The 23,237-nt window shown below is 37.1% G+C and overlaps 1 protein-coding gene across 1 annotated transcript in view; it reads right to left on the bottom strand.

Moving 5' to 3' along the window:
* Window positions 1-1,533: 1,533 nt before the first annotated feature.
* IFT74 (intraflagellar transport 74) overlaps window positions 1,534-23,237 on the bottom strand; it is a 41,135-nt gene continuing 19,431 nt past the window's right edge. Inside the window, exons 12-19 of the mRNA XM_061468787.1 lie at window positions 19,200-19,279; window positions 15,878-15,931; window positions 12,843-12,940; window positions 11,721-11,847; window positions 8,005-8,168; window positions 7,238-7,363; window positions 4,747-4,807; window positions 1,534-2,231 (exon numbers count right to left, since the gene is read on the bottom strand). Of these exons, the coding sequence (XP_061324771.1) occupies window positions 2,116-2,231; window positions 4,747-4,807; window positions 7,238-7,363; window positions 8,005-8,168; window positions 11,721-11,847; window positions 12,843-12,940; window positions 15,878-15,931; window positions 19,200-19,279 (826 nt within the window). The 3' untranslated portion in view covers window positions 1,534-2,115. The remainder of the gene's footprint in view (window positions 2,232-4,746; window positions 4,808-7,237; window positions 7,364-8,004; window positions 8,169-11,720; window positions 11,848-12,842; window positions 12,941-15,877; window positions 15,932-19,199; window positions 19,280-23,237) is intronic.

Here is a 23,237-nt window from a genome sequence, read left to right on the forward strand (position 1 = left end):
ACTTAAGCTTGTGTTTAAGAAAATATAAGAAGATTACCTCTTTTTATATTTTCTTAAACACAAGTTATTTTCACTGAGATGTTGAGAGCTAGATATGGATACAATTTACTCAGCTCACTTCTGGGAATAAGTTGTTAATGTCCTTGAGAGAGATAAAATGCCTGCTGTGTACCTCAGCGTTTAGAATCCATACAGTTCTTTTCAGCTACGGGTACTATGACCATAATCCAGGGCCATCAGGATGAACTGTTAAAAGTCAGAACAATTGACAAGATTCTGAGACAGGAACAGGTAACCTGGAGATCCCTGAACAGCACAAAAACATCATGCTGGAGAGAGGACTTCTATGACAAGCATCGCCTGGGAACACCACAAAAATCTGTAAACTCTGCCCTGCTATTTTACAGAATCACTACCAAAGAATAAAACTATCCCCTGCCCTGAGTGGAAGCAAATTTAAAGCAGTCTGTTTACTCAGTCTGCAGCTTTTTTTCCATTGTTCATTAAAATGTGTTATTGTAGCAGAAGTGGAATTCAGATCATCTCTGATGATTTGGTTGGTGAGAATATTAGACTTCAACTTTATCTCAGCAAATAATGGGCTCTCTCTGCAATAGCTGAAACTTTGACAGGAAGGAAGAGACATTAGTGGAAATTTCCCCTAGATAACAGTCCTTGGTTTATAGAAATCCTGTTCTATTATCTCTAAATATTATACAGACACACATATACAGAGCAACAGCATTTACTGTGCTGAATTTGGAAACATGTTCTTCTCTGTGAGAATCTTAAATATTTTTGCTTTACATAACTCTTTATACTCCCAATGACAATCACAGATTTGAGAAACTCAGTGACATAAATACAGAACTTCTATTTTAATCGACTCAGCACATTTTCTAATTCTTCGTCTACCCCAGTTCTATGAAGTGAAGCATACAGTCTACTACTTTTTTGGAAAACTTTTCTAAGAGAGTGGAACAATTACAAATCCAGACCCTGCTCCTTGTCATTATTTTTTAAAAAGGCTGGATTACTGTCTGGCTAAGATTCCTATCTACAGTCAATTGTGCTTTTTTTTTTTCTCTTTGACTGGGACTAGGGTTACAACATATAAGGTGGAAAAAATTATCAATAGGAAGTTTTTAATTACATGTAGAATGTGCAGGAAATACCCACATGGAAATTTTGTTTTATGTAAATGTTTTCTGAAAGTTCTGAAAAACACATTGTTATTTCTGCATCAGTCCTGGTTTTCTTCTATGATGTTGGATCTAAGTATTTTTTCAAAGTAGAGGTTGTGCATGACACTGCAGCTTGAAACCTGAGGGAAAAAAAAAATTGCAGAAAATACAAATAATTTTCCCTGTTATTTCTTTTATTGGTGAATACTACAAAAGTAAAATGCTCTGTACAAGATCAGTAATAGTTACGCTTCACTTTGCATGAAAAAAGTGAATTGTTCTCATATTAAAAAAATATAAAGAAGTTAATCAGTTCTCTATTGGGAAATGAAAATTTTCTAATACATAAAGTACATTTGCTTTTATTGTAAGACTATTTTATTATAAGACATTTATAGTATAAAGCAATTCTGACTCAAAAGGATGCTTGTCCTCCTTAGGTGCTTTCCTTCTTTGTCATAAGTTGCTGTTTAAATAGGGATGTTATATTACCATTAATCTTATTATACACTTCATTTAAGATAATGTGTATGACAGCCTGCCAGGTAATCCTTATTCAAGGAAAAAACTCCTGTTATGTTTGGCAGCGATAGGCCTACAAGACAACTAGAGTGCAAGCAGGCTAAAGTTTCACATTTCAATCCAGCAATGGGCCTCAGTAAAATATTGTGATGATTTTACACTCATTGCGCAGTATTTCTTTTTAATTTCTACAAGTTTATAAAATTCAGAAGTTAATTTCTAAAATTTTAACTAACTGTTGCAAAAGAGGAATAGTATTAAAAACTGTGACTTCTAAAAACCTGAAAGAACTACTTTTAAGAGTCTGTTGCCATAGTGGTGAGTGAATGAGTTCAGCATCTAGTTTTCCATGCGGCCTGCGGACATCTTTCATTGTTGGTCCCCTGGGGCAGGAAGGAAGTGCCTGGATTCAGTTCTTGGTGTTCTGTAAAGCTTCTATGAGAGCTTTGTTGTATTCTGTGACCAGCTTTCTCACGTTCTTCATTATTGGCTGGTAGTCACTCTCCTGACTTTTTGTTGCTATGACTGATTAAAAGAACTAAGGAAACAAGCTGCCAGTATAAATATTAGGATAATTAGGGACCATAAGGAAACCACAATACAGTAAGTTTCCTTCTGTGAAAACTGTCAAGGGGTGCAAATAATGGAAAAACCTCAAACTGGGTCTAAAAGATTTACACCAATTTACTAGCTGCAATCTCATGCCAAGCATTGTAAAAGAATAAAAAAAGAGTACATTGCCTGAGTCAGTTTTATTTTCATGTATATAGGCAATAGGTCACTTGTGGAAGCCTCTTCTCATTGTAACACTGCAAAGAAAATCATTTCAGGTCATAGAATCACAGAAAGCTTAGGGTTGGAAAGGGCCTTAAGATCATCTAGGTCCAACCCCTGTGCCATGGGCAGGGACACCTCCCACTGAACCATGTCACCGAAGGCTCTGTCCAACATGGCCTTGAACACTCCCAGGAATGGAGCATTCACAACCTCCCTGGGCAACCCATTCCAGTGCCTCACCACCCCCACAGTAAAGAACTTCTTCCTTATATCCAATCTAAACTTCCCCTGTTTAAGTTTTAACCCGTTACCCCTTGTCCTATCACTACAGTCCCTAATGAAGAGTCCCTCCCCAGCATCCTTATAGGACCCTTTCAGATACTGGAAGCCTGCTATGAGGTCTCCACACAGCCTTCTCTTCTCCAGGCTGAACAGCCCCAACTTTCTTGGCCTGTCTTCGTACAGGAGGGGCTCCAAGCCCCTGATCATCCTCGTGGCCCTTCTCTGGACTTATTCCAACAGTTCCATGTCCTTTTTATGTTGAGGACACCAGAACTGCACACAATACTCCAAGTGAGGTCTCATGAGAGCAGAGTAGAGAGGCAGGATCACCTCCTTCTACCTGCTGGTCATGCTCCTTTTGATGCAGCCCAGGACACGGTTGCCCTTCTGGGCTGCAAGCACACACTGCCAGCTCATGTTCAGTTTCTCATAGACCAGCACCCCCAAGCCCTTCTCCACAGGATGAAGTCACTCAGCTATTTACAGCCATAGATTCAGTTGTGTCACTTACTCTGCAAAGGGGTTCACATTTGGATAGGCAATACACTGTAGCAAGTAAGGAGGTGCTTTTAATATAAACCTATTTTTTCTTGGTTTGTTTTAGTTTTTTGTGTTAGAAAATATAGGATCTAAGATTTTTGCCTTAGTAAGATATTCCTGTAGAGTCTTCTTCATAGATGAGGTGCTAATTACCTTACATTGTCCAAGATTTTTTTCTTATTTTTTTCACAGCACTTATCAGATACGAGAAGTGGGATATCTGGAATATGAAAAAGATAATGCTATACGCATATCCTGTACTATTATTGTTATTTCCCTGATGACCAGGCTGATACTGAGTTGCCCGAAATATATTCTTGTGCCATTTGCTGAGACATGTAGTCATGTACACTGTTCAACACCCAACACTTGATGGTGTGGTCCAGTTTTGCTGTTGCTTTTACCAACTATATTTATACTGTAAAAATCATATAACTGTGGGTTATATGCACCTTTGAGATTATAGATTTTTTGTTACCTGAATCATTTTACAGAAGTTAACGTATTGCAGTGAATTTGAAGTCCCTAAAATATAAAATAAAAGTGTAACTATACCCTACTCAGATCTCTTCAGTAACTATGGAGAATAATACAAGATGAGAACCATCATTTCTAATTACAAATAATTCAGTGCTTTTGCTAATTTCAAAAACTACCTTATGAAAAACAAGCTTTTGCTGATGGTTTAGAAGGTCTTATATGCCTCATCACTGGAAGTGTTAAAGGCCAGGCTGGACAGGGCTTTGAGCAACCTAGCAGAAGGTCGGTCTAGTGGAAGGAAGGGGGTTGGAATTAGATGATCTTTAAGGTCCATTCCAACCCAAACTGTTCTATGATTCTATGATTAATGGAATGCAAGTTTTCAATAAGCAACGCATAATGAGAAAGCTACAGTGCACTTCCCCCATCCCAGCCCATTTTGCAGCAAAAGCACCTCTTGTCGTATCTTACAATATTTGTCTAATTTTCCCCTCTAATATGCAATTCCTCTTTTATTTGATAAGAAATAGAGCAAATGCTCAGAATTTTTTTGTTTACTTTTTCATAACTGATGTCATGGTGTTATAAGATTGCAAATTACCACGTAAAGTCACCATACTACACAGATTTTCCAACAATGCTACACTTGCTGCGTGATTTCAGATAACACTGGACAGATGATAGGATATTTGTATGAAAGTTAATGCAAGACTGATCCAACAGGAAAACTCCAGACTGCAAGACCAATCTCTTGCTTTAGAATTGTTTCAGATAACACATGAAAGTTTTGCTATATACAATATCTATCAGCTAAACAGACATTTGCAAGGCATCTCCTTTCCCCTCCTCCCCTGTCTTCTGCTGCCAATTCCATCCTGCCTTATTCTGCTGGAGGAAACAGACTTCTTCCTCAATTAATACACTGCATGAATTTTACTGTATTTCTTAAAGAAAAGGATACATTCCTTCATCATAAAGTTATTTTGCTCATGGTGTTGCCACTTCCTCTCCAAATTTATAAGCTGAAAACATAAAAAGAACAAAAAATGAAAACTATTATTATTACATACGTACTTTATACAAAGAATCTCCGAAAAAAACTAGGTTATATGAACACCCTGTACCCTATCACCTGATAAGATCAAAGCTATTTCACAAAAAAAAACCCAAAACACAGAAATGAGAAACAACAGCAAAATTGTTTTAAAACTGCCAATGATTAACCTATATCTAATTTAGCACTTCATACTTCTATTTATATAAAAGCACTGCATTTACCTGCAGTTGTAGGTGGAAGAAAAGTCACCTGAGAATTCAAGACTTGTCGTATAAGGAAATGTGTAAGCAAGTGAGAAGTAAAAAGGTAAACACTGCAGAGAGATACTAATTCTCATTATAGTTCATATCATTTAAATGATCTCTTTTTAAAATCAGTAAGATCTAAAATCACCAAAGATACAATATTTCCTGACACTGTCTTGGACTTTCAGCTATACAGAAGAAACTTCCTTACTTCCATAGTTTAGTTTCCTGTCTGATGCCAGAAGCTGTGATAAGAACAGAGCTGCAGCAAGAAGATTGTAGGAGTGTGGGTTAAGTGCTGGCACTTCTTCAATACTTTCAGCATCAACAGGAAACTAATGCGGACATTATATCGATGGCTGCTTCCTTACAGTACAATTTTATATTTGTTTTTCTGATACTACTGTTCAAGGTTCTGCATTTCAAGATATGCAGATGTTATTTTTAAATGCAAAACCTGAAAATCATTTTGAGACTAAATTTTCAGTGGAAACTAAGGTAATAAATTAGTAAAATATAGTAAGATTTTACTTAAAAGCTTATTTTTAAGCTAGAAGTTTATACGAAAATAATTCCTATATTATACAAAAATCTTTCAGTGAAGAATAAGTTACCTAGTGTATTTGTTCACTGAAACATGCCAGTCATTTATTTCCAAGATATGGTATTTCTGATCAAATATAATATTTATTGCTGTCTTTGTAGACACTGCTACATGCAGTACAGCCAGTATAGTAGCCTGTCTGATATATATAAAAGGAAATATTCAGTGCATTTTTGTAGTAACTCCTTGAAGGCCACAGCTCATACAGTCGACTGCTTACAAAATTGCCCAAACCCTCAAGAGATGCAAATGCTATTTGTACTTCAAAATGCTTGACGAATGTCAACTAGTCAGCCATTTTATATTTATGCACCCTCATGACTTTTGCTCTCATGACATAAAAAGCAAAGAAACAAATCCTTTTTGCACCCATTGAAATAGAACTGCCACAGCTTAATGAACTAAAGAAATGCTGTACATTATAATGCTATTTTATACAAAATTTTTGCATCATTATGCATATCTTAACACTGGCTGGGTATCCAGGTCTGATTTGCATAACCTCTAGGAATAAGAATCTGATTTTGGCATAAAACATAAACAATAACTGAAGTCTTGCGGACTTTGGCATGTAGCTTTGGGGATTTATCACTTTAGAGTTAGCCCACAATAATCATATGCTATGAATCCATATATATACCTCCTCATTTAGAGCTATGCCCTCTCATCTGCTCCATAAAACTCACTCCAGAAGAAAGTTAAATTAAACATGTACAAATATCTCTTTCAACTTTTAACTGAATCAGAAAAAAATAACAGCTCTAAAGACAAAGACTTCAACATCCTGAAACAATTAAAATCTGTGAAATGAAGAGAAAATAATCAATTTCCATTTTTTCAGTTTATTTTGATGTTGTCCATTTTCTTTCTGTGCATTCAAACCTATATGCCATTAAAGCTTTGTTGCCAAAATGACAGTGATTTTGGGGTGTTTATAATGGAAGAAAAAAAGCTGCTTAAGATTTTACAAACATCATCTTTCCTGATTCACTTTGGAAATGTAAAAGTAAATACACTCATATACCAAAGTTCCTTGGGTTTAAGAAGTCTCATCAAACCCTAAAAATTCAGTGTTCTGCAAGGAGCAGAAGGATTGGGAAAACTGAAATGGAATTAATGTTACAAGTTGCAAGAAAAAGCTTACTGACACAATAACTTTAAAAGCAAAAGGGATCTTATCTGACTACCAGTGACTCTTTTTTCTTGTAATTTCTTAAGCTGGTCCTCAAAACTCCTCAAGCAGAGGAAAGGCAAAAGGGGAAGAGTTCTGAGCAAGATTAATACAAACAGTTCAAGATTCACCCAATTTTTAAGCTCAGAGAGACCTCTGCTAGTGACTTTGAAATCCAAAGCTTATGAGCAATTTATTGGCAAGATATTAACTTTTGTTTGAAAACAGAAAACAGGGCTACACATTTACAGCACATAATTTTGAACTCCCTGAGAAGGGATAAATGGATTCTGTCAATACAATGCTTCATGTGCATGAGAAAACTGAAACTACAATGGAAACAACTGAAGAGATAGTATGTAGCTTGATCTATACCTGAGAATGTGTCTCATTCTCTTGCAGCTCTCTCTTTACTGTCTCATACTCTGTATTCAAGTGTTCCATTATTTTCTTGAAAGCATGGGTTCGTTTTGTTAATTTTTCTTTGTCATCCTGGAGTCTCTAGTTGGGAAAAAAAGAAAACATAAACCAGTTAACGGATGAGTTAATTTGCTTTGGGTTAAAGACAAATGAGTCTAGTTTAGCTTTCAAGATGCTACTTTTTCTTCCTTTCAGAACACAATCATAAGCTTAAAGAGCACATAATGCTTTTCTCTAGCATGCAGGTTCTATCCTAAAAACATTATTCAATGGCTGTAACCAAGTTGGAGGCTTGTAGCACTAGCAGGAAAGCTAATGTTAAGAATTTGTAGGAAATTTATCACCTGCAAAGCAGGAAGTGCTTTAGATGGAGTCTGTCTTAGAGAAAATACATGCAGAATAATTTTTCTTTAGTGTTTTGATTCCATGATTGCTAAATTCAAACTTATGGGTGGACATAAGTTACAGCAGAAAAGTTTAGATGAATCACTAAATGAGAAATTTTGTAGAAAGAAATTATCAAAAGGTATCCAGTTGATAGCCTGCTACAAATACCTAGTCATATGTATAAGCAGAAAAGCATCTGGATTCATTTGCCCTGGAGTGCAAGCCCCATTTTCAGGCATCAGTCAGGATCCCCAATCATAGACCTGGATTCCCCTCCACTAGGTGCTCAAAAGCACAAAAAGTCTGCATATGAAAGGATTCATTCTTTTCATTACCTGTTTCTTCTCTTCTCCTGATGCTTTCAGAGCTGGCAAATTATTATAGACCTTCAAATCCATTTTTGTTTGTTCTATTTTGTCTTGAAGAGAAGCTAGTTCATCAACCATCTTGCCCTCCAAGAGTTCCATCTTCTGTAGGTCCATCTGCAGTTTCTGGCTTTCTAGATCACAAGTACACAATCAATTAACACAGCATTTTATTTCATGATACACTGTCTACTATATAAAGATTTATTCTATATCTAAGCAACACAAACAGCTCCTTCTTATCTTTCTGATTTTGATATGCATGGGAGTGTTAATGTGAAAGGAAAAAAAATGATCTTCAAAATCATCCCGTAAGCCAGACTCCTATATTACAATTAGTGTATTATACTCAGTAAGTGAAGAGTATTGAAAAAGTGATTTTCTGCATGCAGTGTCGTATTTCTAATGTTGTTTACAGCAACAAGGCTGTGAACGGTGGCGATGCTTAAGCAGTGGTGATACCTTACAAAAAGTTGACTGCAATAATGCAGACAAACTTATTTATTTATTTGTTATTTACGTTGGTTTTATTCATTTTGCTTGTTTATCATAAGAGAGTTCTATGACAGTAAATAGCCAAATTTGCTTTAAGAATTCACTCTGTACAGGAAAATATCCACAGAATAAGTACTGTCATAGCTTATAAAATGAGCATGTGCTACAATATACAGTGTTTACTTCTGACAATCCATTAAAAACAAACAAAAGAGATATAGATAATTAAAGGAGTTAGAAATATGGATGCTTATATGAAAAGAAATGGAAATACTGAAACTGTTCAGTCATGAGATGCTCAAGAAAGGGCACAACAAAGATACACAAAATAAAAAAAAATACACTTTGATCCAGTTCAAGTTTTACCCAGTTTTGGGGTAAGTTATCCACCCCAAGTGTGGAAAAACTAGATGTGGCTAGACGGGTTTTCTGACCTGTAGCCTTGTCATTGTTTTTTCTTCATTTTCCTGAACACTTAAACATATGGGTACACAACCTTACGCTTCAGAGCAGTGTCTAACTCAGAAGAATGACACAAATAATGCAGGGTTTTTCCTGTATTCTAAAATTTTAGGCAAAGTGGGCTACTGGGAGGAACGGACACCATAAAGGAACTTCTATCAAAATAGACTGCATATTTTGCTCACAGACTTAGGTTTATGCTGATCTCCTGGAAAAAGGGTAGGATTTCTTTCCTCCAACTTTACCAAGGCAGTATAGATCTTTACGGCAGTAGGGAATGGACATGCATATGTAATAGAGGGCGAGTTCATTTTTCCAAAAACTGTGGGTATGGTTTCCTTAGTGAGATTATCTTGGAAAATCTCATGTGATCAAAACTCTGTCATAGCAAGCTTTTGATACTCATTTCTTCTCTTATGTATTTATGCCATATACTATTTTTTTAGAGTGAAATATTTGTTTTAATTAGCATTTCTGGCTTATTACAGAGTGCTTTGATGATTTCTTGAGGAACTTCAAAATAACAAGACAAGTCAAGACTTTTGTGTAGAGTATGAATCCACCTTAAAGCACTTAAGAAAACACCTTCCCCGTGTCTAAAGTATTTTGTAGCTGCCTATAGCTTCACTTTGAAGCTCCTGCTATTGTCAGTGTCAGATCCTAAACCACAACTGTACAGACCACAGCTCTGCTTCTTTTGTTCCTTATTTTGTTTCTGCCACTGTGGTTTAAAGACAGAGAAATGCTTAAGGACCTTAATAACTCAAGAATTTAACATTAAAACCAGTTAAAAAAAAAATTATAAAATAATAATAATTCAAATTGGAGAGAAATAGCAGAAAACAATTTCTGATTTTCTTATGCATTTATTTAGGCATAATCACAGTATTTTCACTCTCCATATAGCTGTTCTGATATATTTACTTTTTATTTTAAAATTATACATAGTTGACTAATTGGGATTTTTTTTTACATGTGAAGAGTCATAACAATATAAATGGCAAAATGCCAGAAAGGATTCTTATGACTGTTTTATCTATATACTGGTAAAAACTATGTTGAGACAGCAATGGGCCATTCCTATCCATTCATGTTTTCTGGTGAAAAGGGAAGAAACTGGAAGGAGTGAATTTTATCCTTATCCAGCAACAACCTAAATGAAAAAAAACCCTCAAAACTAAAAAAATTCGAAACTTCTCTACGGGAAGAGACAGGAAGAGGATGCAGCCCAGTTCCTTCTGATACACCATGAAGCTGCAGTGTCTAGCAAGCAGTGTGTACACAGTAGCAAACTCCCAGACCAAACTACAGTGACCCAGGGAAATGCTTTTGGGAAACTATGCTATCAGCACTTTTGTTTACTCTTCATGGTTTCCTTTTCTTTTTTCCTTTTTTTTTTTTTTCTTTTCTTAAGGGTTCTGCTGGTAGACATTTTTACAGCAATGTAATTTGTTTAAACACAACAAAAGAATCCTGAAGATGACTATGCTATAATTCAAGGATTAGGAAGAATCTAAACTGTGCAAATTGAATATTCATTGTATATTTTCAAGAATCTTATATTGCTTAATATAGTATTTTCAACTCCTTGCTTTCAGGAATTTACTTAAGAGTCATATAAATGTCCTACTGAAAATTATGTATTGTAACTTCCTTTCAACATGTCTCTATAGTGATATGTGCTTCCAGAATATCCTTATATTGTAAAATAATAAGAAACAATGCTTAAATGAAAGAATAAAAAGTCAGATTTGAACTTGCAATGTATGGCCCAGCTTTTAAGCCATGCTAGAATGGCAAAAGGAGTACTTGCAAACAAGCAAATACTACATGTTAAAACACACAACAGAAAAATCTATTTCTGTAACACTGTGTGTATAACAACTTAATTGCACGTAACTACTTGAAGTTACAACACAGGCTCCTACTTTGAAAATTTCTACCAAGTAGAGCATGTAATAGCCTTCTATCAAAATGATTTATGGTTCTTAATTCCTGCCCCTTCTTTTTAGCCAAACAAGGAAAGGCTTGCTGAACCAATAATGATATTGGCGAAGACTTAGAATTATAAGAACAATTTCACTGTAAACAATGAAAAAAAGAACTAAATAGAACTTGCCATGGAAATGAAAGAACAATACTGTAAGTTTTTTTAAATTACAGGCAAGATTCCACAGATTCTTACACTTACCTACTTCAGTAGTTCCAAAATGAAGTAAAAATTAATATCCACTCTGCAAAATCAAAGCCTGATAGTTTGAGAGCTATTCACTATTGTTGGAAATTATTCTTTCATGGTACATTCCCTTTTAGAAAAGCACAAAACCATAACTAAGTGATTCTGAGAACTGCATTTACAAATAATACATGGTTAGATAACTGAAGGAAGTCTCTACTTCAATTTATTAAACACTATTTTAAGACAATGAAAACTGCTTATATTCAAGGTGAATATTAATAAAGTCAAACTTCTAGATCAAAGAACTTTGTACCCCTTTATTAAAATACATATATTTAATGTATATCTGTGCAAAGAAGCATCATAATAGCAAGCTAAATACTCCTAAGGAATATAAAGAACTTGTAACCCACAAGAGTTTGAATTTATTAACTTGCCACTGTATTTTGGTATTTGGAGATCACTGATCTTGTACTTATGACTAATATAACAATTCAGGTAATTTTAATTTTTTTAAGGAATTAATTTGAAAATTAATTGGTGATCTTACCTGTAATCAGATTCTTAGCAGTGCTCTGTGATTTCTGCATTTCATTTGATTTAAAAGTGAGGTCTTCCTGCATAATCTTCAGTTCTTGATTGGTAACAGATGAAATTTGTTTCATACGATTCACATTCTGTGTGTTACCAATAAAAATAATGAGAATATGATGCATCTTTGAAACAACAAATGGTAACTGGACTAGTAAAAAACTCTCCTGTCTCTGTACATTGTCTGTTATGGGGCTTTTCTTCTGCAAAGACTGAAAATACTGGAAATACTCTGAAGGGACTTAAATGTGACCAATTTTCATTCTGCCAACTTTTGATAAAAGATGTACTGACAGGCCAGTGAAGATGAAACAGAAATTCAGCAAGTATATGCCATAAAAATGCAACAAAGGTATACTGTGTTGCCATTATTAATCCCTACTAAACTGTCATTGCCTAAAATATACCTATGGAATACCATACTGAAAAAGTTTTAGAAGACAAAAAAGTGGAGATATAATCAAACTATTACTCAGATGAAAGATTTCTGTAAGATCAAAAAAAAAATCTATGGGAATTAAAAATGTTGCAAGAACAAACATTTTGAAAGTGCAAAAAAAAAATAGCAGACGGCAAATGGGAACAATTTCTAAAGTGTTTACATTAAATATTACACAGCAGGGTATTGGAACACTGTCAATTACTTAACAGTAGTGACAGAATACCCATGAACTGATATTTGCAGACCTTACATAAACAAAATATTGCAGTAGTTTTATTTGCAATATTCTGAAATGTTTATAATGAATGGAATAAAGTTGATTATAGCAGTGATGATGAGTTACAGCAATTATGCACATCTTTCTTTTACTCTGGTGGCAAGTGTTATCTAATATACAAAAGTCTCTTCCCAGAAATAAAGTTAAATTAATCAAATATGCCTTGGTTTTGTTTTTTGTGGACTTGCTTTGTTTTTTTAACTACAGCTGTACATGATTTAGTGTTTAATTCTCTTACAAGATTGCAATGCAGATATTGGATGGATAATACATAAAAACTATCACCCTTCTTAAACCAAACATGCTCCTGTTCTGTCCTTTTAAATTCCTAGCTTACCACAGGAAGAGAAAAATAGGCTTACCCTGCTTGAGTGCTCCAGGAGTGCAACAATGTTGGCTTCTATTTGGGCTTTTCGTTCCAATTCCTGATTCTTCACCTCTTCAAAAGTCTCAAAAAAATCTAGAGATCAACAAACACTATAAAGAAACCTGCTGCTGTGTGGGTATAGCATAAGTCCTTGTAGTTTCCAGCCAAAACTTTCTAAGCTCTACAGTTTCAGACAGGTTACTTTAAGATAAATTATTTAGTTAAGACACAGGTGATAGAGTCCTTGAAATATGTCAACTTACGGGTTAGAATGAAAAAGAGGACAATTTTTGCAGAGACGCATGTTTGACAGATTAATGATATGACGTAATCACCTTCTTGGATACTGTTTAGGTGAGGGTTGCTACCCAATGCATAAGGAGTTTCATTACGATAATTTCTGACAGCTTTTTAAATGCTTGTCCCAGCAGCTGTTGATCTTAATTCTTCTGAGGGCTACCAAAATGGGCTACTATATAAAGGGAACAGGTACTTCACTAGGGACTTGATTATCTCTAATGGGGTGGACTAAATGCCAGACATTGCTAAGGGCCTGAGACCAATATTTACCTGGTATCTTTTTCTTTACGTATGATGTCCCTTTGCTACCTCGCTAATTTATGTTCATTCTAGTAAGTGTCCAACTGAATCTGGTAAGACACTTGTAATGGTGGTATACCCTCTGTATGTGTGTCCTGGGCATACTACAATGTACTTCTGATGACAGACATATTGAAAAAAGGGTGCTGGCCACATCACATGAAAGTTATAGGTCTAACAAGACGCCATCCAGGGCTACAAGTTATGATCGTCCCTCTTTCGGGTCTCCTTCTAAAACATGGCTTACATACACAGAAGCCCTCAGTAAATATAAGAGTTTGCAAACTTTCTAGCTAGATGAAAAAGAGAAGTGCTTGTTTGAGCAAGAAGGATTAGATAATAGCAAATTCAAGAATGAGGAAAGATTATAAGAGGATCTACTTAATGGAAATACTGACAAATCCTGAAGGGATGAAGACTGACTAGAGAATTCTGGATTTCAGAGCATCCACGGGTTTTAATAAACATCTGATTTTAAAATTCTTTACTAATAAAACATTCCTGGATAAGAAAACTACTGTAATATCTGACATCATCTGCAACACTGCCCATGAAAGAGTTAAGAGAGATGCTTCACAGAGTACAGCTTCTAAAACTTGTAAAGTGGAAAATCTGCACTATTGGAGCCAGTGGACAATACTAAGACACTACAAAGACTATCTCTGAGGCAGAGATTTCAGGATCAAAGATACTAGGAATTCTTAGAAGTTTAATTATGTGCATTAGAAAACACATCTGTAATGTGCACAGCTGATTACTAAAAATGACCAGTTCTGATGCAGATTCAGTTGGCTCGGAAAGTTGAAATAAAGTTTTGGTCCAGCTGATGCTGACTAGTAGCTGTAGAGAACAGTACTTGTCAAAAATGTAAAAAGGTATACCTTTTCCCAACACTGCTGTGAACTAGTAACCAGGAACAGAGTTAAAACCAAAGTGTAAAAGCTTGCAATTGAAAGAGGCTAGTCACTTCCCAAGTGCTGAATAAGACCATTGTCAAGCCTGTTTCTCCAGTACCCAGGCTACAAATGAAGCTATTTTCTGTGATGTTCTTTTCTTTCAGAATGAATTTGTCTTGTTCGATCTTAAAGATAGGACAACTATACTTTAATAAGAGGGACAACAGCGTCAGCTCCAAAAAGAGCTCCTTTCTCAAAGGGCACTTACTGAGTATTTCATACCATCTGTTGTGAAATACAGACAGGAATATCTCAGCACAACAGAACTAAGGGAAAGGTAGTAAAGAAGCAATAGTACTGAAATTTTTGTTTAATGTTTTGTGTTTAAAACATTTGAGCTCTTCTTTTTTTTTGTTTAAATAATTATGTAGGCAGTTTTTACAAAGGGAATCATTCAAACAACCTACCTCAAAACTTTCAGTAACATTTAACTATTTAGTGCTCTAGTGGTGAGAAAGGCTTCATTAATATCTGCCTTTTCTGGGGGACTGAGCCACTTCTTTTTACATAACAGATGATGCCATGGACTTTGATGCATCTTAGCAAACAGGTCTTAAATAAGTTGGCTGCAATATCTTGATAAGCCTATTTATTTACTTCAAAGGAAGCTGCAGACAATGAGGATATTGAATCTTCCAAAACACATAGGTAAGTAAGGCAGAGGAGTGAAATAAAAGTGCCTTCATGAAAGAAAAGCATTCTCACATATTCGTGAGAACAAAACTAAATTACTTTACATCCACAAATATATAATTCTGTAAAACTGAGCCTGAGTGGAATTAAGACCTAAGAATCATACCTGTATGTCTTGACTAGTGTTTTTAACCTTTGGCATTTTGGACCTTTTTAACTGTTTGTTTTATTGTTTGGTTTTTGGGGTTGTTTTTTTTTCAAACCTCCTTTGAATTTATTTAGAAACATCAAGCAAGGTCCATACTTACATCTCATCTCATCGTTTTTCTGCAAGCAACTCTCCATTTTATCACACTCATCTCATCGTTTTTCTGCAAGCAACTCTCCATTTTATCACAGCTGTCTGATTGACCTTGTTTGTCTTGTGGAAGAAAGCTTTAGTAGCATTTATTTTGAATAAACAGATATGAGAAGCCTTAATTTTAAAGAATTATATGATGTCTATGCTTTTCCATTTTTAACTTCTGCTTTTAATCAGACCTGAACAGCTGGCTGCATATGTCTTTTATTTAAATTAATTTAAAAATTCATTTCAGTCTTGTTTTCATACAATAAAGCTGTATTCCTAAGACTTTTAATGTTTGATGAAAAGCCTTGAATGATGCTCCAAATGTTTGTAACTGTCCTATAAGTCCTAAGATAGCAATTATCTTGTCTTGAGGCAGATCACAGAAATTTTATGCAAAGATCAGGGCACTGGTTCTTTCCAGCTCTAAATTAATACAAGGAAATCTGTATTTTGCTGGAATTAGGCCTAATTGAAGTATATTAGACAACTTACTGTCCATGCTTTCTTCCCTCTTCTTCAGCTCTTTGTATCTCCAATTTTCTTCTCCTGAAAGGGATGTAACATGGATTTAACTTTATTTGTCTCAGTCCTGGATTCCTTTAGGAAGGCAAAATGTCAGTTTTAAAAATTCAGATTCTACATGCCTAGAAACTACAGGACTCACCCCATGTCATTTAATGTAATCACTTCAAATGACTATGCCATACATATTTTTATATTCAGAAAAATAGATTAATAAATCATTCTCAATGCAGTTTTTAGAACCTTTTAGAGGCTAGCATTTTTTTATAAAAAAAAGTGGGATAAATACTTGCTTTGAACAAAGGAACAAGATTTTTCTGATGTCAGGTGAATTTCAAGAAAAGATACATGTTTTTGTATATATGGGCACCAAAATACTGACTACAAATAACTCTTAATTAAACTGCATTATTAAAGTGCGAGATCTGATATGTTACAAATTTCAAGAAGATTACACAATTCAGCCTCCAGGAATAATTTAAATTTCAAAGAGCTAGATTTTTAATTGTTTGAGTTTTTGTCATTGATAAATTGTCAGCATAATCTTGTAACTTTAAAGAATATAAGGAAAAATAATGAAGTGGACACAGATATAACTGAGCAAGCAAATCTCTCTAGGTCTTTTTACTGGCATACCCCATGCTTTCCTTTCTATCTCATATATACAAACAATAAGAACACCCATGGGTCCCTAGGGGACTGTGATTCTGCTTTGACTTCCTTGCAGCTGTGGCTTTATTCGTTGCTGGACTCTCTCTTTCATTTTCCAAGGCAAGTCCCCAACACTAAATAACTCAGTCTGTTCTACTCTTAAAAAGTCTAGTTATTGTGAACCATGAAACAGAGAGCTACATGATCTGCCAAGTATTTAAAGAAAAAAAAAAACCCCACAACCTTTAAAATTTACAGATAAGTTTTTGTTAAAATACAACATTATTACATTAATGTCTTAGCCTCTCTTGCAATTTCTGAAGTGTTAAGTCTATTCCATTATGAATTAATGTTGATTTTGACTGATCAGTTACCGGATCACAGAATCACACGATAGTTTGGCACCCTCAAACATTATCTAGTCCAACCCCCCTGCAATGAGCAGGGACATCTTCAACTAGATCAGGTTGCCCAGAACCACATCCAGGCTGGCCTTGAATGTCTTCAGGGATGGCACATCCACCACCTCTCTGAGCAACCCGTGCCAGTATTTTACCACCCTCATTGTAAAGAATTTCTTCCTGACATCCAGCCTGAATCTCCCCTCTTTTAGTTTAAAACCATCACCCCTCATCCTGTTGCAAGGGACTCTACTAAAGTCTCTTCCCCATCTTTTTATAGGCCCCTTTTAAATACCAAAAGGCCACTAATATGGTTTCCCGGGAGTTTTCTTTAGGCTGAACAACCTCAACTCTATCAGCCTTTCCTCATGGGAGAGGTGGTCTGGCCCTCTGATAATTTTTGTTAATGGTAGCTGCTAATATATAGAACATATAAATGAGTGATTTTTTTCCTTATTTAGATTTTCTTAAGTGAAAACTAAAAATAGTTATTTCTATTAATGGTCTTTTTATTTCGGTTTTCCTGCTTAAAAATGTTCCTAGCACTGAAATGTTTACCCTGAAACATTCAAAAAATCCTTAGTTGTAATTATTTTATGGCTATTTTACCTTAAATTTAACTGAAAAACTTAAAGAGCTCAAGCTTTGGGAATGCTTTGTAATAAACAGTTTAAATACTGAGCCAGTATTTAAGTTGGCTGAAGTAAGTTGATTGGGGATGGTGGGAGGGAGGGAGGACAGGAATCTCAAAGACACACCAAAGTGCTGATTTAGAGCAGAAGTATGAATGGCTCTCTGGGATTCTTTCTCTACTCACTAGAGAAAAGGACACTGGGAGTCAGGATTTCTGTGTCTTAAAGCAATTCCTTATGAATAACTTCTTTATCTCCTCTATGTTATATCAATAGGTACAATTCCCTCTCTTATACCACAAGTTAACTATATTTTTGAATATCCTGTCTGTTCCTGATTGTTGAAAGCAAGCATGGGCTTTCTCCTACATATGCTTTTAACACTTCTTTAACAGAAGTCTTTTCCTAAAATAAAGACATGCAGTCCAGCAATGAATGATAGTGTCTGTAAAAGTTATTATAAAATGCAAAAAAGCAACTCACTTCTTACCTTCTGCATTTCTCCAAACATACAAAAAAAAGAGTTGCAAGCCAAACAAAAAGGAAGAATTAAAGCAGAATAGTAAAGTTGGCAACGACATTATCTGGAAATAGCTAGTAAGACAGTCTTAATGAATTATTTGCACAGAAATAATGAAATATCTGGAGAAACATGAGATATTTTGTGACGCAAAAGATGAGAAACAGATGTATCTAACATTTGTATAGGATCAATTTTAGAAATATTTCTTCACCTTCAAAAAAATTACAGCTAAGTTTTATCCTGATTACCTGAGAAAAAGTATAAAGTAAAAAAGACACAAACACATTAAGTCAACTGTCCTACAGAATTTAAATAACTTGTTAAAAAATTTTCCAGAATGTATGTATATATTTATGCAACTCCTATCTAATCAAGATTCCTTATAAGAAGGTTTTCCATGGGATCAATTACCATTTTAAGGAGAATCTTCCACAGCTATTGAGGGCCTGCACTCAACTGTGGTTACATCAGAACCATATGTGCAATGCTAGGACAAATCCCATCCTAAACTAGCCCAATGTACTATAGCAGGTGTCTGCTGGAGGCTAAGTTTCTAAGGAAATACTATTTCTAAGCTCTGTACTATTTCTACAAACTCTTGTAAAAATCAACACAAGGACTTTGAAAGACAGATAAAAACAGTACCAAATTCTGTCTACTTTATACATTATTATTAAACATCCTCAATTCCACATTTGCTGACAGTACATCAGATCATATAAAAGGTTAAATAAAAGCTGTTCTAAAGCTGAGCTGGTTCTGCAATGCTGCCATCAAGAGAAACTCCTATTCCTCAAGTAGTCCTAAAAATAAAACCGGGACAGAAAACCAGACAGCTGTACTATTATTTTATATGGTATTTTTACTACTTAATATAAACTTGATGAACCACCCACTAAAGGTGGGTACTCCCCATTTCTCATAACTGAAACAAGTGTGCACCCCTGAACAGAAAACCTTCTTCTAATGGTCAATAATAGACATTTGGTTAAGCCTAAAAGTTGCAAGCAGCTAATGTCCATAACAATATGTGTTATAATACAGATGCAGCTCTGCATAGGCTGCTAAAACTCTAGCCATATTACCTTCATAATTCTCCAGGTCTGTATCAAGTCGTTGAATGACCTTTTTAAAGTGGTTTGTTTTTTCTTTTACTTCTGCCAGCCTGAAAATGGATAACGAAATCCATGGTTAAAAATGTGCTGTAAAATACTTGCTTTTTTACACAAAAGTGGAGAGAAAAATCAAGAATAAAAATAGCAAACCTAAGTTTATGAAAACAAAAAATATATCAGGATTTCTGTTATTATAAAAGATTTACATAAACCACCTGTCACATAAGTCCCCATATCTATTAAATGGAAGCACTGCTACTGTTTATTGTAATTTTTCTTTTTTGAGTCCTCAGGAGCTTTAACTTACTCAACTGGTCCCTCTGTTGTCTGCTATACCACTTTGCAGAGGTACAACGTAATTCATAAAATGCAGCCAGGAGCTGTATTCCTGAAAATTACTCATGTGTTCACTAAAATCCATTCAGATATTGCCAAGTAAACCAAAATATTACATAATCACCCTAAAAAAGCTTTGTAAATTCTCAAATATAATTCTCTGACAGTGTTTCTTAAAAAAAAAACCTCTTAACTTGCATTATTATCCACTCAAAGGTGTTAATGTATTAAAAATTAATGAATGATTACAGTTGGGAGTACTGCTTTAAAGAATTTAAAATTGTTTCTAGGAGATTTCAGGAATTATTTCATTGTTTCTGTAAAGGGCAAGAGATCACATGAGCAAGATTCACAAAAACATTGTACTGTTTTCACTCCTACCTGGCAATACGTTACTATTTATTGTAACATCTTCCAGAGTTCCTAGCAAATCTTCAGAAAGGTTGAATACCCAAGAATCAAGAAGCAATTCCCCGTTACTCTTAGGAATGGAATTTTCTGTAAGCAACTTTGTAACTTATAGGTTTTAAGAACACATAACAAATAAACTCTTCAAAATGTTACTACAGCATAATGTAAGCTCAACTTCATAGATGTCCCAGATGAGTAGCTGTCATGGATGAATGTCTTCTCCAGCATTAAATAAGTTTATGACAATGCTATTACCCATTTATTACCAATTGCTGAAGTGAGTAGCTCCACAGAGGATGCCTCCAACACCTGAGAGGGGGGTAGCTCAGCGTCCAGGAGCCTTAATTCAAAGCGGCGAGAGCCTCCCACTGAGGGAGCCTCAAGTCCTCAACAGGACTTGCCCAGAAGCCGGCAGCTCAGCTGACGCGAGCGAGCAGCTGACTCACACGGGGCGGAGCCTAAAGCAGCAGCACCAGCCCTGGGCGGGTAAAAACCTGCCCCAGGGAGCGCGAGTGACCGGGTCAGGTTGAGGCAGTTTGTGCAGCATTCCAGCGGGATGGTCAGCACTTGCCGTATGATCAGGGCCCGGTCTGGAAGCTCTGCTCTGGCTGCCAGGGCGGTGGCCAGCGTAGGCACCCAGAGCTGATGAGAGGGGAGGCTGCAGTGCAGAGCTCGGGGTGTAGAGCGTGCCTGCACTGGTCTGGTGAGGGGAGGGTGCACAATGGGCAGGGCTGCACTCGGTGCTCCCTGGTGGAGGTCCTCCTGCAGCAGGGGCTGAGCTGCGGGATGCTGTTAATAGGCTGCGAGATGTCAGGGAAGCTGAGAGGAAGCAGGAATGCTTTCCCCAGGCCCAGACTGTGCAGGGGCCTCAAGCGTCCACTGTAGCTCATGAAGGAAAGAAGGAGGCCGTTAACCCGGGGAGCTGGGAAACAGTAACAAAAAAAAAAAAAAAAAAAATCCAAAAACCAACAAAAAAAGGAGGAAAACTACATTTAAAAGCAAGGGGCTTCCTCCTAAATCTGTTGTCCCCACCCAGAACTGCTTTGCTGTCCTGCAGGGGGCTAATGAGGAAACAAACTCACACCAGAAACAACCGGCTGATGAACGGGTAAGATCACTACTGGTGCTGCCAGGAAAAAGAGGCGGGTCATAGTAGTAGGGAACTCTACTTTGAAAGGCACAGAGGCACCCATCCGTCAGCCTGACCCGGTCTCAAGGGAGGTGTGCTGCCTACTAGGGGCACGGACTGGGGATGTTGCAGAGAGGCTGCCTGCTCTAGTAAGTCCCACTGACTATTACCCACTTCTAGTGATACATGTGGGTGCTAGGGATATAGACAGCAGTAGCCTAGAGAACATAAAGAAGGACTACGGCACCCGGGGAGAGGTGTCTGGGGCTCTGGAGCTCAGATTGTCTTTTTGTCAATTCTCCAGGATACAGGGGAGGACCTAAAAAAAGCTAGGAGGATTGGCCAGGTTAATAAATGGTTAAAAGGGTTGTGCCATAGTCAGGGGTCTGGTTATCTTGAACATGGGATTCAATTTAGGAGGCCAGGTCTACTGGGGGCTGGTGGAGCTGCTCGTGCGCAGTTTTGGTAGGAGGCTTGCCAGGCTGGTCACAGAAGCTTTAAACTAGATGTGCTGGGGGAGGGGGGCATCATTCCATCCCAGCACTCCCAGTCAGTTGCCAGCACCTATAATAAATGCTTGGAGCAATGTAGAGATATTCCAGCTGCTCCAGCCAATGACCCAGCCTCATCTGGAGCTTAGCTCAGGTGCCTCTATACAAATGCCTGTAGCATGGAGAACAAACAAGAGGAATTAAGAGATGTGTGTGCATCTTTGGGGATATGATATAATAGGCATCACAGAAACATGGTGGGATGGCTCCTATGACTGGAGTGTTGGAATGGAAGGTTACAGGCTCCTTAGAAAAGACAAGCCTAGCAGGCGGGGAGAGGGAGTTGCTATTTATGTTAGGGATAGACTGAAGACTATGTAACTCTGTCTGGGGACAGATGAGCAGTTAATAGAGAGTTTGCGGGTCAGGATTAAAGGGAGCACAGAGATGAGAGACATTATTGTGGGGATCTGTTACAGACCACCTGATCAAGAGGAATCTGTGGATGAAGCACTCTATAGACAGATAGGAAAAGCCTCACGCTCACAGGCCCTTGCTCTCATGAGGGACTTCAACCACCCTGGTATCTGTTGGAGGGATGGTACAGCCTGGCACAAGCAATCCAGGAGGTTCCCCGACTGTGTGGAAGACAACTTCCTTCTGCAAGTAATAGAAGAGCCGACAAGGAGAGGTGCCATGCTTGACCTTGTGCACACCAACAGGGAAGGGCTGGTTGGAAGTGTGACGCTCCAGGGCAGCCTTGGATGCAGTGATCGTGAGATGGCTGAATTTGAGATCCTCAGGACAGTGAGAAAAGCGTGCAGCAAGCTCACTGCCCTGGACATCAAAAGAGCAGACTTTGGCCTCTTCAGGAAGCTGCTTAGTAAGGTTCCATGGGATATAGCCCTAGAGGGCAGGGGGGGCCAAGACTCTTGGTTGATATTCAAGGATCACCTACTACAAGTTCAGGAGTGTTGCATCCCAACTAGAAGGAAGTGCAGCAGGAGGGCCAGGAGACCTCCTTGGATGGATAAGGAGACGCTGAAGAAAATTTGAAGGAAAAAAAGAGGCTTCTAAAAGGTGGAGGCAAGGACAGGTGGCCTGGGAAGAATACAGGGATGTTGTTCGGGAAGCTAGGGACCAGGTTAGGAAAGCTAAGGCCCAGTTAGAATTAAACTTGGCTAGGGATGTGAAAGATAACAGGAAGGGATTCTATAGGTACATTGCAAATAAAAGACAGACTAAGGACAACGTGGGCCCTCTCTGGAAGCTATCAGGAGAACTGGCTACCCTGGATTTGGAGAAGGCTGAGGTTCTGAATGACTTTTTTGCCTTGACCTTCACTAGCAAATGCTCTGACCATACCACTCAAGTCTTGGAAGGTAGATGCAGGGACTGTGACAATGAAGACCTTGGGCCCACACAACATCCTTGTCTCTAAATTGGAAAGACATCAGTTTGATAGGTGGACCACTCAGTGGATAAAGAACTGACTGGATGGCTGCATGCAGAGTTGTGGTCAATGGCTCAGTGTCCAGCTGGAGACCAGTAACAAGTGGTGTCCCTCAGGGATCGGTGTTGGGATTGGTGTTGTTCAACATCTTTGTCGCTGACATGGACAGTGGGATTGAGTGTGCCCTC

The sequence above is a fragment of the Pezoporus flaviventris genome, unplaced genomic scaffold (genome assembly GCF_033815535.1).
Source record: "Pezoporus flaviventris isolate CSIRO_AGI_PZ_B2104156 unplaced genomic scaffold, CSIRO_AGI_Pfla_v1 ptg000050l, whole genome shotgun sequence".
Lineage (NCBI taxonomy): Eukaryota > Metazoa > Chordata > Aves > Psittaciformes > Psittacidae > Pezoporus > Pezoporus flaviventris.